The sequence below is a fragment of the Protopterus annectens genome, chromosome 3.part0, assembly GCF_019279795.1.
Source record: "Protopterus annectens isolate FY-2018-M chromosome 3.part0, PAN1.0, whole genome shotgun sequence".
NCBI classification, from domain to species: Eukaryota; Metazoa; Chordata; order Ceratodontiformes; family Protopteridae; genus Protopterus; species Protopterus annectens.
In genome coordinates this window covers 487,529,579-487,547,927 of record NC_056731.1, presented here as the reverse complement: position 1 = coordinate 487,547,927, position 18,349 = coordinate 487,529,579, and the positions used below count along the sequence as shown (strand labels likewise).

General features: G+C 38.5%; 1 protein-coding gene across 1 annotated transcript in view; it reads right to left on the bottom strand.

The window, feature by feature from the left end:
- PKD1L1 (polycystin 1 like 1, transient receptor potential channel interacting) overlaps positions 1-18,349 on the bottom strand; it is a 1,345,235-nt gene that overhangs the window by 1,263,525 nt on the left and 63,361 nt on the right. Inside the window, exon 3 of the mRNA XM_044065604.1 lies at positions 14,114-14,282. Within this exon, the coding sequence (XP_043921539.1) occupies positions 14,114-14,282 (169 nt within the window). The remainder of the gene's footprint in view (positions 1-14,113; positions 14,283-18,349) is intronic.

Sequence of the window (18,349 nt, the reverse complement as noted above, 5' to 3'; positions counted from 1 at the left end):
TTTACTCTTCTTTGCGGAGGATGATTTAGTCCTGTCAGGTATTCCTGATTCCATGCATCTATATAAATGTTCATATAGTAATTTGGTATAGTTTTGGATACTGGTGCTAGTTCCTAGAGAGAGGGAGGGGGCTGTGAAGCTGTTTATACCATCCTTCAGGAGGCTGTAATCAGCTTTGGAGAAGATTTTTTGATTGACCCTAGCTAGGGGGGTACTTACAAACTTACAAACTCAAAAGATATTGCTGATTGTAAAACTTGCAATGTAATGTAATCTATGTTACTTGCTGTTCATTTTGTACTAGTTTTATGTGGGCAAGATGAACAAACAGCTCAAAGAATGCATTTCTAAACATATGAGTGATATTTGCTTAAAGGATCAAAAGAGCCCACTGTATAGACATATAGTTGGACATCCACAGCATGAATTTCGGTTTCATGTCTTCCAAGTGGTTACTATGGATCCCAGAGGTGGCAATATTACGTTAAAGACAGAATTTACTTACATGCAATGGATTGTGACCCTTGTGCTGACCTGCCTCTTAGTTTGAACACTTATCTGCCCCTCAAATCAGCATTAAAGAAAAGTAGACCAAGATGAATACAAACATTTTTTTTCCTTTTTCTTTTCATTTTATTCCCATCACACATACATTATTTTTGTAAAGTGTTTATGTGTCCTTGCATAGTTTCTTTTATTTTATACATATACATATTCAATCGTTATAACCTTGTTATTTACATTTACACATATACTATTATACTGTAGCTTGAATTAATTTACTATCTTAGCTATAACATCATCTGTTTGTTGTTCCATCGTAGTTTGTGGGGAGAACAGTATAATTGTATTATTTGCTTTGAATGCATATTTTGATTGGATAGAATGATACTGAAGGGCAAATCCTATTGAAGATGATAGTTAGGTTATAGTGGAATCTGACTGGACTACAAAGATGTATGTTTATTGGTTTATGTTATATAATAGGTAATGTTCTGTTTATATACACATGCGGATGTTTGCAACATGCTTTGTTATAGACTTTGCTATCAAAGGTGTAGAGACAGATCTAATTATTATTGGTGGTCATGCAAATGGAGAATAGTTGCATGACCGCCGAATAGCATTGCCACCCCTCATTTTTTTCCCCGGAGTGTCCGGAAATCAATACAGCACTCCGGTTCTCCAATTCTTGCTCTGAGACTCCGGAACTGAAATGCTTCATCAGCGTGTCTGTATGCTGACGAAAAAACGACATTGCCGTCTTGCTTTATTGGCTGCTTACTGCACTGGGGAACAGCCAATTAACAGCAAGCAGCCAATCAATAACTAGACTAGCTAGTAGATGCCTGCGAAAGCCCGCGAAAATTAAAGAATAAAAATTGGGACTTTGAGCTATATGTTGCCCTTTTTTTTTTTTTTTTTTTTTTTAAAAAGGTGAACTTCAGGAGGACTGAGATTTTCTTTGCTCGCTTGTTGGATGATCTTTACGTATTCGCTAATCGGAACTACAGCGGTGGACTGGTGTGGTGGTTTTGCTTCTTCTTGTGTGGTGCTTGCTTGACAGTTACTGCAATCAGGACTTGGGAGACCTCTGCTGCTTACTCTTGCCGACCGTAAGGGAAGGACGGTGCTGTGGTACTTTTACTCCTCTAGCCTCTGCTGCAGCCTGCATAAGGTGGTGTTTGGGAGCCCTTTTTTCCCTGCCTGCTGCTTGCTCTGCCTCTGCATGGTGTTAGCCTGTGTCCTGCCTGTGAAACTGTCCAAGGAACCCTGCTGCTTTTCTCAGAGGTAAGTGGTAGAATTTGATCTGGAATGGAAAAGATGTAGATTTTTTAAGTGTGTGGCAAAGGGAATAGAGATACTGTCAGCACAGCTACTAGTAAATTTTGTACATGTTAAATTTACATTAATCCACTGCTAGTACTAGTAGCTGTGCTGGCAGTATCACTCATTCATTGATAGTGACAGCAAGTAATTTGTATAAGATGATTGTGTTATAACAGTATCAAAGTAGATGTTGTATAAGATGCTTGTGTTATAACAGTATCAAAGTAGATGTGGTGATATGATGTATATTATTTCTAGTTTGTAATCACCACAACATTTACCTTGATCTGTAGTTTCTAGGATACTGCCTGCAGACTGAGATATATAGCAAGGGTTGGTTTGGCTGCTTTTACTGCACAGTTATTTTTTATTTTTCATGTGGTTTTGCACTTTAATGTTATAGTGAATATATACGGAGTACATGATTTGTATAAGATGCTTGCTATGACTGTAGAACTGTCATTTCTAGATTGCCATCACCATACTTTTTATGTAGTTTCTAGGATACTGTCTGCAGACTGAGATATATAGCAAGAGTTGGTTTGGCTGTTTTTATTGCAAATTTATTTTAATTATATATATATTTTTTTCATATGGTTTTGTACTTTAATGTTACAGTGAATATATACGGAGTGTGTGGTTTGTATAAGATCGTTGTTATGACTGTAAAACTGTCATTGCTCTAGTTTGTCATCATTGCAATGTTTACCTTGAGCTGCGCTCTATACCAAGGTTTAGTTTGGCTCTGTTTACCACAATGTTATTTTAAATCTTTCATGTGTTTTTTGTACTTTGATGTTACAGTGAATATATGAGTACATGATTTGTATAGGATAATTGCTATGACTGTAAAACTGTTATTTCTAGTTTGTCATCACCATAATGTTTATCTTGATCTGTTTTTTTCTTTCTAGGATGTACTGTCTTGGGTATATAGTAAGGCTTAGTTTAGTTTAGCTGTTTTTTTTTGAGACTGTCAGTGTTTGAAATATTTTATGTGGTTTTGAACTTTGATATCACAGTGAATATATATGTAGTATTTTCTTTTTAGTAAATATATTTAAACCTTTCATTGTGGTGTAGAGATATTTAAGTTTTGAGAGCACTTGCATATTTATTTAGTGACTATGGGGGCCACTCTAGCTTGCCGTTGGTCAGCCTACCAATTTGTGTTAATATTACTATTGCATAGTAAGATTGGACACACCTTGTTGGGGCCTTAAAGTAACTCATAAGGAGTGGGTGGCAATGAGTAAACCTGTGTCAGACTTCCCCGTGTGTGTGTGTTTGTGTGTGTGTGTGTCTGTGTGTGTGTGTGTATAAATCTGACCTCATAGTGTGTCAATTGCTTGAGTGGGGGCCCAAAGCACTGGCTACACAAATCAGGTGCTGGAGGTCTTCACTTGGCCACTCTGCTCAACTCTATAGCTGTGCCAGTGGGGAGTGTTACTGGGTGTCTGGAGTGGAGAAAGGGGAAGAAACCAGCACCAAGTTAACAGCAGTCTCTGTGCTGTTAAGGGAAATTGCACTTAATGTGGGGTGTTGTAATCCTCTATGAACATGGTCCACTGTTGCCAGTGGTGAGGACTGAGGGTCCTGTAGTGCTGGGTCACCATATAGAGTAAGTTTTAAATGAATAGATGTTGATTCATTGTCACGCTTCTTGGAACGTTTAGTCTGCTGATGCTCCTGTATTTATTGTGATTCAATATTGATAACAGGCCAGGTGTGCTTACTGCAAGCAATTACAGTTGCACAATTTTAAGCCGTATATCAAGGAAATATTTTGTTCTAGCCCCAATGTTTGAATATAGCACCGACTATTGTTTTTCAAAATAGTCTGATTCATGGTGGCATTTTAACTGTCATTTATGTTCCACTTTCTTGTCCTAAGGTATGGCTTAAAAGTGTTTGCGGATATTAAACTTCATACCTTTTAGGAACTGCAGAGTAAAAACTGTTATTCTAACACCTAAGACTGTAACATGTCTGTGTCTCTGGCACAGCCTAGTGTAGATTTCTTGCCTAGGTTGAAAGGTATTGTGATGTTTAGAACAAAATGGACAGATTTTGCCTCATTGTTCTCATACTTTGTGGATTTCTACCAATTGATAGAGGGTTGAAGTCACTAAATATTTGTTAGGCTTCTGTCTTTAAGAAAATGCATGGCCTGTTCTAGGATTGTAGTATTTTAAAATCTGATTTTTGAGCAGTCTCTACGCAAGTTATTACTGTTGCAGCCAGAGGGTATTATGATTGCTGAGCTATGTATTTAGTCTTTATCATCGTGTCAGGCCACACTATGTCCAGTTTGTCTCTACACAATTTATTACAGTTGTAGCCAGAGGGTATGATTGCTGAGCTACCATGTATTTCATCCTTATCTTGTCAGTCCATGGTATGCGGTATGCCTGAACTTTGTTGCTGTGTCTAGACTCAGCTGGATAACTGCATTGGGATCAGCATAACAGTAAAGGGTCTGGGGACATTGCTTTAGTGTCTGACCCATAGGTTTCATACACAGTTGAATGCCTTCTGTGCATATTCTGCTGTCACACCAGGTTCATGTGTGTAACAGCTGCAGAATGTCCCTCAGACAGGAGTTGATTCTGCCTTTCATTGCTTAACCTTTCCTGTTAATTTTTCATGTGGAGTCTCTTTTTCACATGTTTTTTCCTTATGTCTGGAGATTCACATGTGAATGTGAGCAACTCTGGCTACTGGCTAGTGACTGACACAGGCCCCACCTGGCACTGGTGTTGGTCACATAATAGTGTTTTGATTTTGTATTAACAGCTGTTTTGGTTTATTGCAATGGTGTTGAGTAAGGATCCTGCATGAATCATGATCAGAAAAAGGTCAATGGATCAGCAAGAGGCTGAAAGCGTGTCTCCTAAGAAGTTTTTCTGCAGTCATAATAAGGTGTGGGAGCAAGCTACTCGTGGGTGCGACCTCTTCCAAATGCAGATGCCATGGCAAAGTGCACATCCTGTGGAACAACTTTCACTGTAAAATGGGATGGGGAAAAGGCATTGAAAAGCCATCAGAAGTCAGACAAACATCAGCAAAGCATTCAGCTGCAGAGACAGATCCTTGTAATGACAAAGTTTATTCAGCCACGTAGTGCAACCAGTGAAGCTTCCAAAGTGACTGCAGCTGAATTGACAGCAGTCTATCATGGAGTGAAACGCGGTCACTCATATGTATCCATGTACTGTAGAGGTAAGCTGGCACCGATAGTTTTCCCTGATTCTACTTTGGCTTTAAAATACAGCTGTTGGAAGACCAAATCTGAGAGTATTGTCATGAATGTACTTGCACCCCATTAAGAGAAGCTCCTTTTGCAGGAACTTGGTAATTCCTATTTCTCAGTGGGATCAGATGCATCCAATAAAGGGAACAGAAAAATGTTCTCTTTATTCAGTATTTCAGTCACACCCATGGCACCCAGCAGAAACTTTTGGATTTCTACGAGGATCGTAACGAAAGTGCTGAATGCATCTTTACAAGAATAAAGAGCATCCTTATGCAGAAGGGACTCAAAGTACAAACCATTGCTAGCTACGCTGCAGACAATGCCTCTCTGAATTATGGAAAACACAGATCTGTTTTTAAAAGTTTGAAATCTGAGGTGCTTCACATCATTGCAGAAAACTGTTTATGCCACTTAATACATAACTGTGCCAAGCATGCAGGTTTGATGTGGAAACTCTGGTTTTGAAAGTATATAGTGAGTTTTTAACATCTGCTAAAAATGGCACTGTTGAAAGACGTCTATTCTTTCCTAGACCAGGACTTTAAGGAAATCATGCAGCATGTTGTAACAAGGTGGCTGTCTTTGTTCCCAGCTGTGGCAAGGCTGGTAGAATGCTAGCCTGCTATTAAAAGTTATTTTATTAGTCAAGGACCTGAGGACTGTCACCCCCTTGTCTGGAGATTTGTGGAGGCCGATGAGGATGGCATCAGTGGGGATATCTCGGAGGCAGAGTGCTACATACATTTCATGCACTACATCCTGCAGGTGTTCCACAAGTCTATAGCAAAGCTTGAAAGTAACACTCTCTCTGCTCCTGAGATGTACACAGTGATGAAAAATCTTAAAGATGAGTTGCAGAGAAGGCTAGATGACCAATTCTTTGGTGCTAAAGTTTCATCTGCCTTACAGCACTTTACTCCAGCTGTTGCACAGCAGGTCTGTAGGAACTTCTGTGATTTTTACAGTAAAGCACTTTGCTACCTACAGAAGTGGTTTGATTATAATAGTCCCTTTAAAGCTATGCAGGTCCTCAGTCTCCAACATCCTATAACTTGGCCAGAACTGCGTACAGTTGCAGACCTCTTCAAATTGGATGTGGACATTGAAGCACTTTACTCAGGCTACTGCACTTTAACTGCTGCACTGCCAGTCCTGTTACAGATGACAGAGGCATATGTAAGAGATCGCTGGGTGACTTTTTTTAGTAAAGCTCCAGACTGCAAACCACTTTACAGACTGGTGCAGTTTGCCCTTTCAGTCCCCCCCAGCAATAGCTTTGTGGAACGGGTTTTTTCACTTATGGGGAATGCATGGACTGATACGAGAAATAGAATGCTTGTGTCTCTTGTGAAAGCAGAGTTTCAGGTCAAGCTAAATTTTAATATGAGTTGTTCACAGTTTTATTCATTTGTGAAAAATAACCAGCCATTACTTGAGGCTGCTAGATCAAATGCAAAATATAGCTTCAAGTGTAAGCAATGATTTCTGGCAAAATTGTGAAGACACTTTATACAATTGCTTTTCTTTTTCATCCAGTGTTGTCATTTGTAATGTACTGTTGTGTGTGTAGCAAACCCTTAATGTACCGATTTGAGTGAATTACTGCTATTTTTTAATATCTAAATGTATTTTTTCCATTTTAGTACTACCTACATGTAATACTAGACTTGTGCTGAAGGGTTAGTTTTCCCATGCTTGTTTCATCTACTGGCCATTTTGATGCATTGCGTAGTGATGTACTGTGTGTAGTAAACGCTTGAATGAAGTACTGCTATATAAAGCTTTTTTAAATTTACTTCTGACTCGTTGCATATTCTAGTTCGTGGTAACTGTATGCAATATTCAAGACTTGTGCTGAATGGTGTTAGAGCAAAGGGGAGTGGCTATTAAAGGGAATGGGTGTGACTTGATTATGCATGGGGTGGGGCCTGTTTCTCAGGAAATGGCACAATAGAAAGGTGGCAACCCTACTGCTGAATCATACACCGTTGTACTGTATGAACATGTGAATAAATGCATGGATTTTGCAATATCCAATAGAACCAAGATGCTCTCCTCAAAAAAAAAGCCAATCTGGTGGTCCTCTGTCATAAACAGACTCTACAACAGAAGGAGTAAACTGATGCGGAATAAGGTGAAGTCCCAAGACTGGAAAAACTCCCTTATCAGCCTCAACTTAAAGCTGAGATCCTCATTAAACCCTTTAAAGCTAGCTATGAAAACAGAATTGCAGCAGATAGTAAAGACAACCACAAGGCCTTCTATAGTTATGTAAAGAATTTCCACGGCAATACCCAGATTTGCTCTGAGCTGCTGCACAATGGTACCTCCTATACCAAGCCAACAGATATTGCTAATATTCTGGCTGACAGATTCAGTGCCAACTTTACCCCCCCAAAAGACCAATCTCAATACCAGTAGATTGCCAGGCACCCAGTATTACTGCTGCACAGGTTAAATCAGCACTGTCCAAGGCCAAGAATACAGCTTCTATGGGACCTGACAATATCCCTGGTTATGTTCTACATGAACTACAGAGTGAACTGGCACCTTACCTGTGTGCCCTGTTCAATCACAGCCTCACCTCAGGCTTTGTCCCTATCGAATGGCACACTGCTACAGTCATCCCTCTCCACAAAGGAGGAGAGACTACAGACTGTGGGAACTATCGCCCCATTAGCCTGATGAGTCTGATATGCAAAGCTATGGAATACATCATCATGGACCTAATAAACAAGGATATACGGAATCACCAAACTCTGGATCCCACACAGTTTGGTTTTGTGAAGGGTAGATTATGGCTGCTCAACATGGTCGACTTCTTTGAGTCAGTCACTAGAGCTGTGGATGAAGGCAGTGTGGGTCATACAGCCTACCTTGATCTGGCCAAGGCCTTTGATACCATTCCCCACTCAGGAATCATAGAAAAACTCATTAAGCTAGACAGCAACCTCTATATCACTAGGTGCATTGCAAACAGGCTTACAGATAGAACCCACAGTGTGAAAATAGCTGACTCCGAGCCAGACTACTGACCAGTCATGAGTGGAGTCCCACAGGTTTCGGTCCTGGATCCTCTCCTGTTTGGTATCTACTTCTCTGAAGTCCAGGCCAACACGAAGGGACTCTGGCTGACAAAGTTAGCAGACGATTGCAAGTTGGGAGCTATTATTAACTCCCCAAGTGATGTTGACATCCTACAGAAAGGCCTCACTGAGACCAATGACTGGTGTCAGAACCATGGCCTTAAGCTCAATGCCAAAAAATGTGTCATCATCCCTTTTGGGAAAAACCCGGTTCCCAGGAATTACCACATCGATGGTAGTCCATTGAACACAGAAGGTGTTATAAGAGATCTGGGAACACAGGTTGACAGCAACCTCTCTTTTGACCACCACACTGCCACTGTGTTCAGAAAGTCCTACTATGTGACACATTTCATTATTAAGGGTTTTACATCCAGGAAGAAAGAAGTCATTGTCTCCCTCTACTCTTCCCTCATTAGCCCAATCATCGAGTGCAATGTCCTATTTGGCATGTACCTCACTAGACACCTGCAACAACTGGAGAGGCCACAAAAGTACCTCACAAAGAGGATCCTAGGCCTTAAACACTTGTCCTATATGAACAGACTCAAAAAACTCCAACTATTCTCTGTCTCATATCATCTACCTAGAGGCAATCTCTCCTTGACTTACAAAGCCATGTCTGATCCAGCTCTATTAGAAATGCTACACCTAAAGAAATCCCAATCCCTCCGCACCACATGCTCCAGAGACCTCAACCTCATTACCACAATCAACAGAATGAGCTGGAGTGGAATAGACTTCCCATACATGTCAAACAGAGCACCTCACTGGCCATCTTCAAGAGAAAGCTTGATAAGTGGATGGGAAATAGAAAATTCACCCCGGAGATCACTCCAGTGGCTCTACTCAACAGAGGCACTGGGAACTAAGGTTGGGTGGCACAATGCCAGTGTAATCTTATTGGCTAGGCTTGTAAAGACTCCAGGGCCATTAGCCTAATACACACCTATGAACCTATAAGATCTATTTTATATATACAGACATCGGCTTGATAATACAGTTACAAGATCTGCTGTTTTCATTGGAGACTGTGGAGAGAAGACATTTGCATTACTTGCTATTAAGTGTCTATCATATTTTGAATACACATCTTAATTGGATAGAACAACAATTAAGGGCAAATTAGATCGAAAATGCTAATTAGGCATTATTGGAGCATGATTGGATAACAAAGATGCACGCTGTTTGGTTCATGCTATATGATAGGTAATGTTTTGTCCATGCAGAATTGCAGACAATTTGTAACATTTTACATCTTTGTTAAACACTGAGATACCAAAGATATAGAGGTAGATGTAATTGTTGTTTTTATTATTAGATTTATCATTTGCTGTTTTACTGGAGATCGTATAGAGGATAGCATATATGTTACAAGCCGTAAGTTCTATTTTGCATGGACATTTTGATTCAATATAGTAATACTGAAGAACAAATCCGATTGGAGATGTTAATTAACTACTACTGGATTATGATTGCCTAATACAGATTTATGTCCTCTGTTTTATGATTTTCCACTCACATAGAGGTGCGGACAGCCTGTAATTTTTAATTGGTTGTGACATATTCTTACACTGATGCTGTGGAGGTGTATACTAAATGTACTGTTTCTCTTGGTTTTGTTACATTTTTAAACATTGATGTTCTTTACTCATTATAAATCTGATGAAGGGTGTGAAGTTTGCCTGAAAGCCCTAATCATTTTCTAAAGTTTTTATTAAAGTTTTACATTTTTATCACAAGCCGTGGCAGCCGTGGTAATTTTTTAGCACATTTTACATTTGTTTAAGTATCTGGCTTCAGTGACCGTGTTCATAGTTTTTATCTGTGTTTTAAAATGTAAACATATGAAATACAAAAATAAAGTATTCCTGATCTATTAATGTGGCCAGGTAACCACAACAGAGTATGTAGTGTGGAAGCAGGAGAGGTTATACAACAACTTCCGGTAGATTATGAAGAAAATCTGGGAAAGCTAGCTGTGGAATAAGAAGCACAGCTTTTACTTGGCAAAAGTGAACAAAGAATTCCCATTGTTATTATGCTGGAGTTATAATTTCATAACATATTCACGGCAAGACATTCCTGTCAACATGTGGTCCATCTTCTTGAATACACTTGATTTACCTGAGGATGAAGGAGAGTGCGACAAAATGTTTGTACAGTCAGTGGTACTCACGGGTGATGCCAGACACCATAGTAAGGAACCAGGAGAAAGACTGGCGGAAGCAGGTCAACATAGAGAATAAGGGACCTGCAAGTACTGTGACAACCTGACCTTGGAGAAATGAAGCAAGGATGAAATATGAAGGAGACAATACTCTCAGTTCTGTCAGGCACCATATCAGCAGCAACTCCAGTTTTCTTTTTCTTTTTTTTTTTTCATGGGGTCAAGCTATCAACATCAGTTGCCACTACCTCTCTTGGTTCGGTGATACTCTTCTATTTTCTTCAACAGTCAATTTGGTAAAGAGAACTGAATTCAAAAAAAAGGGGAATGAATTTATTCTATCAGAAAATAAGGGTCAAGGGTGTTTTACTGGTCTATACCAGTATGTACTATTAACATAGAGTAGATAACAATGAAAGCCTGACAATTGTGGATATGGTCTATGTAGATAAACGTTGTGTATTATATATGCTTTTGAATATGTGAAAAAAACTTAAAATGTTTCAGAGAATATGAAGAATGTTTACAAAAACTTAACCTTTTCTCTGTTAGTCACATACTGCTGAATCCATTGAAAACTTTGCTTGGAACATCAAATTCTACATGACAAAGTGCTCCATCTTTTCTTAAATAATAAGTTAACTACAGTCTAGTAAGACACCACAAAATTATACTTTTGAAATTTTAAATTAAAATGTCTAAATGCAGAATTAAAATAAGAACAAAATGTATTACTCCAAATAGATTAGATTATGGACCAAAGTCATATAAGAATTCAGTGGACAACTGGTGTGCTCAAGAGAATTAAATTTAAAACAAGAAGGGAATGGATTTATTCCTTCAGAAAAGAAGAAAAGTCAGAGGTGTTTTGTTGTTCTATAACAGAGTGTATCATTAATATAACAGAGTGGAGAACAGTGGAAGCAGGAACATTATGGCTATGGTCTGTGTAGACAAAAGTTATATCTTACATATTATATATGCCTTTGAAGATGTGAAGCAAAGACTTGAGGTGTTTCAGAGAATGAAAATCTTTGGGAATGAAAATAGGAAATGAGAACTGGGGACTGTGTATATATGGGAGATTTCAACTTTAATGTAAAGGAAGAGATGCAAGGGCTTTGCACGATATAATGGATAGAAAAGGATCCATGATAGTAATGTATGGCAAACATTCCATAAAGGACATGGGGGCATTTGGCCACAGAAATTAATAATGTTATAGATAAGGTTGGGCTAATTCTTGAACATGAAAGAAATAAGTTACAGGATTTTAGAACCATTCAGGATTAGGCATGGTTGTAGGGAAAGGAATAAAATAAAAATTGTGGAAATGTTTTGAATGTGGTACTAAGCTGATACCAGGAGTATAATGAATATATAAATGTATTATGGTAAAATAATATGATGCATTTATTTAGTGGTAGGAAAATAACTCATGAACGTAGTTGTAAGAAGTGTTGAAATGAAGAAAGAAGCACATGTATATAAGACGTTGTTTATCTTTTGGCTTTTCCCGGTTAGGGGGGTTGCCACAGCGGAACTCCGGTCTGCTAATGATTAGCAGTAGATTTTTACGGTGCCGAGTTGCCAGCTCGACTCCCAACCTTCAATGAAAGCACGCCCATTCATGCATGTCTTTTGGAATGCCACTCGACCACGGGGAGGACATGCAGACTCCACACAAAAGGCACTCCCCGCACTCCAGATGAGAATTGAATGGGAGAATCTCTTGCTGTGAGGCAACAATGCTACTGCTGCACCACCGCAGATCCTAGGAACACCAATGAAAGAAAATAATCTGCATCCAAGGAAAGAACAAGGTATACGGGGGAGAAGGGAGGGATAGAATACTACAACATAAGAAAAGGGCATCTAAGGTTATGGTAAGATTTTACACAACTATTCTATGTTTTCTACTGTAATGTCGCCGCATTCTTAACATGTGGGAGAGTACCAAAGCTTAGGAGGAAACATGGGAGAGGAACGAACAAAGAAACTTTCTACAAGCACATGTATATAAGATAAAAAATTAAAAAGAAGAGGTGAGCTGGGTATAGGAATTTCCTAACGAATTAGAAGAGAACAGTATAAAAGAAGTTTTAGAAAGGGGAAGTTGAGGAAAAGAAAGGTTACCCGAAATGTACAAAAGAAAACAATGGAATGTACGGGAAGAAAAAAGCTAATATGAAATATCTTATTTAAAAAAGAAAAACAAAGGGTAGACAATTAACAGAGGTGAATGGATTTGGGTTAATGGATCAGAAGCCAATGAAGCTTTATGCTGGCAGATTCTTAGAAAACTTTCAGAAGAAAATGAAGGAGAGGAAAAAGGAAGTGAGAATTACAAGTAGTTAAATGAAGAAAGGATAAAAAAACAGGAAATTAGAAGGATATCAAAGTATATTAAAGAGGGCATTACATCTAGATTGGATGGGGTTGACAGAGTTTCACAGGAGTGTAAATGAGCAATTAAAATAGTATTTGAAATCTTTAATAAGTAATTGATGTGGGGAGGTTAAGATGTTAATAAGGTATGTACAGATAATTAAATTTGGGAAGTAATTATGATATATTACTAGTATGGGGAGGATGATCACTTTAATATTTGTTTTGTTATAGGTGCTTTAAAGGGCAAAGCAGCAAAGTTAAACTGTGTCTTTAAAAATATAGCTGTTCAGCAGAGTGATATTATTGGAGACCACTTCCACGAAGTGGAGGGCTACAGCCTGGATAAATGCAAAAGTATTCAGGATAGGTAAAGGTCTTCAGCAAAGGAGAATCTGACTGGGGACTGGAAAAGAAAGGAGGGCTAAAACCATTTACTTCTATTAGGGCATACATCTAGGACGATGTGGTCTATTCAGTTTTCTCAGGGAAGTCTGAAGAGCCAAGTGGGGCATTTTTGCTCACACTATAGTTAGACATATGTAGGTTTATGTCATTTGTGGATGTAAGAGACACTCCTGAGAAACATCACTGCGCATGCATAAAAAACATTACAGAAAAGTAAATAAAAAATATATTCCCACTCCTAGAGTACTCACTATTCAGGTCTAGGAAAATGAATGGGTCATAATGATCTTACCAGTGGAGGAACAAATGAGTGAGTAGAGCTGTGAAAGAGTGCCTTGTTGGTCAAAGGGTTGGTACAGAAAACATCTCTCGACAGTGACTAGGATCAGGTTTGTAAGTGAAGTCAAATGTCACCTACTATTGGAAGATTTTTATGTAAATTGTATATTGACTAGGGAGCTTTTCTCCTGAGGCTGAAAAGAGGCTATTAGCCCAGTTAGACCAACCTAGTTAATAATTGGGAATAAAATTAAGAAAGTAACAGCACATATTAGAGCCAACTAATCTTGTATTTTCCATGAAAGTATGAACATATTCAAGAATTTTTGATACTTTCTCAGAAAATACAAACAATGCTAATGTTTGGCAGAAATAGATAATATTTCATATCAGACATTTTCTATTGCATAGAATTAATTCTGAAATAACTGCCAATTTGTTTAATGCTGCTTTTTTTCACTGTTATTCATGTAGTAATAACAGAGAGGTGCAGATTGCCAAAGGAGGGCATGCATGTTTACAGGTAAACCTGTAGAGGGACATGTATGTAAACTCAACAGCTTAACAGTTGAATAGAAAAGTATCACTTGGAGATAAACTCTTCAGCTCTTCAGCATAGCAGTTCAAAAGAGAAAGCCTCATTTTTTAGACACAGTAACTAATAAAAAAAATCCTTCCTGACACTTAAAACATTACCTGTTTGGCAAAGAATATTTTGTTGTTCTGTTCCGTGAAGTTGTTCTTTCAGGGGGTTTATCTCCAAAGTGCCATATAAACTCCAAAGGATCTGCCTCAGCTGTCACAGCTTGGAAAACAATATTGGTGTCAGTTGGATATGCCACCTGTTCTGTAAGGATATAAACCGCTGTGAAGAGAACATTAAGGGTTAACTCTACTAGGGAGTTTTACTACAGACAAAAAAATTAAGAATTGTATGTTTACATATTTTGTAACCACTTTCAAAAGAATTACAATATGTAGTGAAAAACAAATGGCTGCAGCATCTATTACATAGAAATACAGACCAGAAGCAGATAAGAACTCATTTTGTCCACCTGATCTGCCCATTTCTTTATCAATTAGGTAAACTTCATAGCCTAGTTAATCAGCTTTATTTACTTTATCAGTTGCAAAACTGTTTTTGAGGATATTCCAAGCACTGTTAATTTTAGCCACCATGTTTCACTATGCTGTTTTCTTATGAAGTCTGTTCCACGTATCCACCATGCATGATGCTGAAAACTTACAACTCATTTTCTGTAAGCTATCCCCTCTTACTGACTTGCTGTACCATCTTATTCTCACACATCACATTACTCAAAACATAGTATGTTATATACTGATTATTTTGGTTCACATGATCCCCTACCCCCCGCAAGGACCAGTTACAAATTTTGTTTATTCGCTCCCTGCCCATCTCTCTCTCTCTCCCTTTGATTTTGCTTGTCTAATGATACTGCCTGCATGGTTAAAAAACAATGACTAGAAAACAATTTTGTTGTCAGAGTATGAAAGTGTTTACTACAACAGACATTCTAAAAAACATCAGGTGGAGGTTTTATGATTGGGATTATGAGACCTGTGATTATTACATGTTCAGTGATAACACCAGTACTGTAGATACTGTAAATGTGACAATAAAGACAACATTGGAACATATAACAATTATTGGAGTATATAGACCACCAAATTTAAGAGCTATTGACCAAGAGGAATTCATATATTTCTTGCATGAAATACAGAGGGAAGAAAACAGAGGCTGGGCACTTAAATTTACCAGAAACAGACTGAAATATAAATGATTCAACAACATTAGTAAGGAAATTATTTACAATGTATGTTCAGGAGCAACAATTGCTTCAGATTGTAAAAAAGCCTATCAGAGAATGGAACATACTAGATATTGTTTATGTTCCTAAAGAAATTACTGTTGCTGCATTTATAAAGTCTAGGAAATCAAAAACTGTCACCCTCCCTCTCTATTCAATGATACTCTACTGTCTTCTTCAACACTCATGCCTGACTGTCACAGGTCTTCACTTTAACAATCCATCCACCTTTTTGCTGGATGTCCTCATTTCCTCTTGCCTTCTTCCTGTCCTTCTCAAATATTCTTCACCAGATTGTCTTTTGTTTTTATGCATGTGCCCCAGCCATCATAGTTTTTGCTCTTTGACCTTTCCTGCAGTTGCAGCAACTTTGGCTTCTGCTCTTCTGTCCTTATTTCTTCATCTGCCCAACAGTGTGCATCCTACCAACTGTCTCAAGCACTTCTTCTACTTCTTCTACATCACCTCCAGCTTCTTCAGCTGTTCTAGCTTTACTGCCCAGGTTTCTGCACCATACACTAGTACTGGTCGAACCACTACTTTCTACACCTTACATTTTGCTTCTTTAACATACTTCTGTCATATACTACACCAGACATTATGTGCTAGGTGGCTACAGACCCTTCAGTTCTAGCTTAACCCTCCTCATTCTGACTTCCCCTCTCCTCAACCACCCCTACCAGATATTTGAGGCAGTTTCCAGTCTATCTCAGTTTGTTCTGATTTCCCCATTTGCTGCCATTACAATTGTCTTATCTGTGCTCAGTTTAATCCCATGTGCCTTCAGTTTTGCATTCCACTTCCCTATCCTTTCCTGAAGTTCTTGCTCAGAGTCTGCCTGTACTGCACCATAATCTGAATGCTGCAACTTTGTTGATCTATCCCCTCTGACCTGCTTGCTAATGTATGAACAGCAGTGGGCTCAGAGCTGAACCTTTATGCACATGCACTCCCACTGGGATCCTCTTTGTAGATCGAACACTGCTCACATTTGAGCCATTGGGTCCCTATACATACCTTGCACTAATTCTACCAGTGTTTCTGGAACTCGGAACCACCACAGGACTGCTTAAAACAGTTGCATCCTGACTTGAATTTGAACTGCTCAACTCCCATCTTACTTTCAACTACTTTGCATATTCAATTATGAAACGTACTCTCCAGAACTTTCATGCTGTGTGACAGGAGTTTGATTGATTTATTTATTTATTTTACATTTGTTGACCGGGATAGTCCGACTGGATGTATGTCCATTTTCAGCAGAGGCCCGGGGAGAAAAGCTCCACATTAAGACAATTTACAAGACAGAAATCTTGACAATATACAATACAGATAATGTCAGACAAGTAAAACATTTCAAATACAAGAACATTTATATAGTACTGTTACAGTAACATACCAACATACACGACTAAATAAGTTAAAAATTTTGAGTAAAAGGATTAATAAAACATTTTTTTTACATTGTTTATAAAGTTTACCAAACCTTAGGAGGTGTGCTACTACAGTAGGAATTAATAGAGAATATCAGAGCACCTGAAATTGCATGTTAAAGATAGATAGTAAAGAATGGTCCTGCTAGGGGAGAAAGTGTCAGTCAGGATTTGTGCATGGGCAAAGCCATTGGGCTTTAAGGAAGAATCTTAATTGCTTCTTGAAAAGTGGGGTAGAAGAAAGGGCTGTTAGCTCAGTTGGAAGAGTGTTCAAGAGTTACCAATAGAGTTTGAGAACAAGCTATCTCCAGATTTGTTGTTGGACTTTCAGGGTAGCTACTAGTACCTTATTAGCTGATCGAAGGGTTGTTAGATTTTTATATGGGCAGATAAGGGTAGAGAGTATGGGTGTATCTGTGGGATGGTGTACGATCTTGTGTATAGTAGTAAGTTGCTGAAAAATAATCTGGCTTTGCAATTCCAGCCATCCTAGCAATTTAAGATTTTGGCAGTGGTGGGTTAGAAAAGGGGCACAAGTGGCAAATCTAGCTATGTTATTACAGGATGTTTCCAACTTATGAAGATTATTTTTGGATAAGTTGTTACAGATTGGGGATGCATAGAGAAGGGTGGAGATTAAGTGAGTTCAAGCAACAGCAGTCCTAGCTAGAGGTGTGAGATAGGGTTTAAGTCTGTAGAGGAAACCAAGTTTTTTATTAACTGATTTAATGGTTAGGTTGATATGTGTGTCGAAGTTTAGATTATAATCAATTGTTACACCTAAAAGTTTGGTGGTTGTGTCTGGAGTTATTACAGTACCATTATTAGATGTAATTGTGAAGTTGATAGCAGGAGACTTCTGAGTGGAAGAGAATAGTACCAATTTAGTTTTTTGGTGGTTAAGAAGGAGACAGAGTTGATGGAACCAATTTTCAACTAAGGTAAATACTGCTTGGGTACTTGAATGAAGTCCAGAAGGCGAGGAGGCTGAACATATTAATGTTGAGTCATCAGCATATTGTTTAAAGGTGGTTTGTGGAAGGGAGATTTTCAGATCATTTATGAAAATAGTGAAGAGGAGGGGTCCCAGAATAGAGCCTTGTGGGACTCCAAGAGTTATAGGGAGAAGAGTAGATAGTTTATTTTCCCAGAGGACTGCTTGTTGTCTATTTCCTAGACAGGACTTGAACCAATTAACTATCTGGGTATCTAGTGAAAGTGATTTGAGTGAGTTTAAAAGTAATAGATGATTAACCATATCAAATGCTTTTGAGAGGTCAATAAAGAGTGCTAAGGACAGTAAGCTGTTGTTACGATTTTTATTAATGCTGTTGTTACGATTTTTATTAATGCAGTCAGAAAAGGATAGTAGAGCAGTTGTAATATTATGGAAAGGCCTAAAACCATGCTGGCAGTCAACTAGCAGGTGGTTTTGGAGGAGATGATCAAGTAGCTGATGGTGAATACATCTCTCCATAATTTTTGCTAAGGGGGAAAGTAGGGCGATGGGGCGGAAGTTTGAGAGTTCATTTGAGTTCCCACCCTTATGCAGTGGGATAATATATGAGACTTTTCAGAGGGATGGGATGGAACTTTCTGTAATGGTTCTGTTAATTAAGATGGAAATAGGGTAGGCAAGCACTCCAGCTGCCATTTGAAGGTATTCAGCT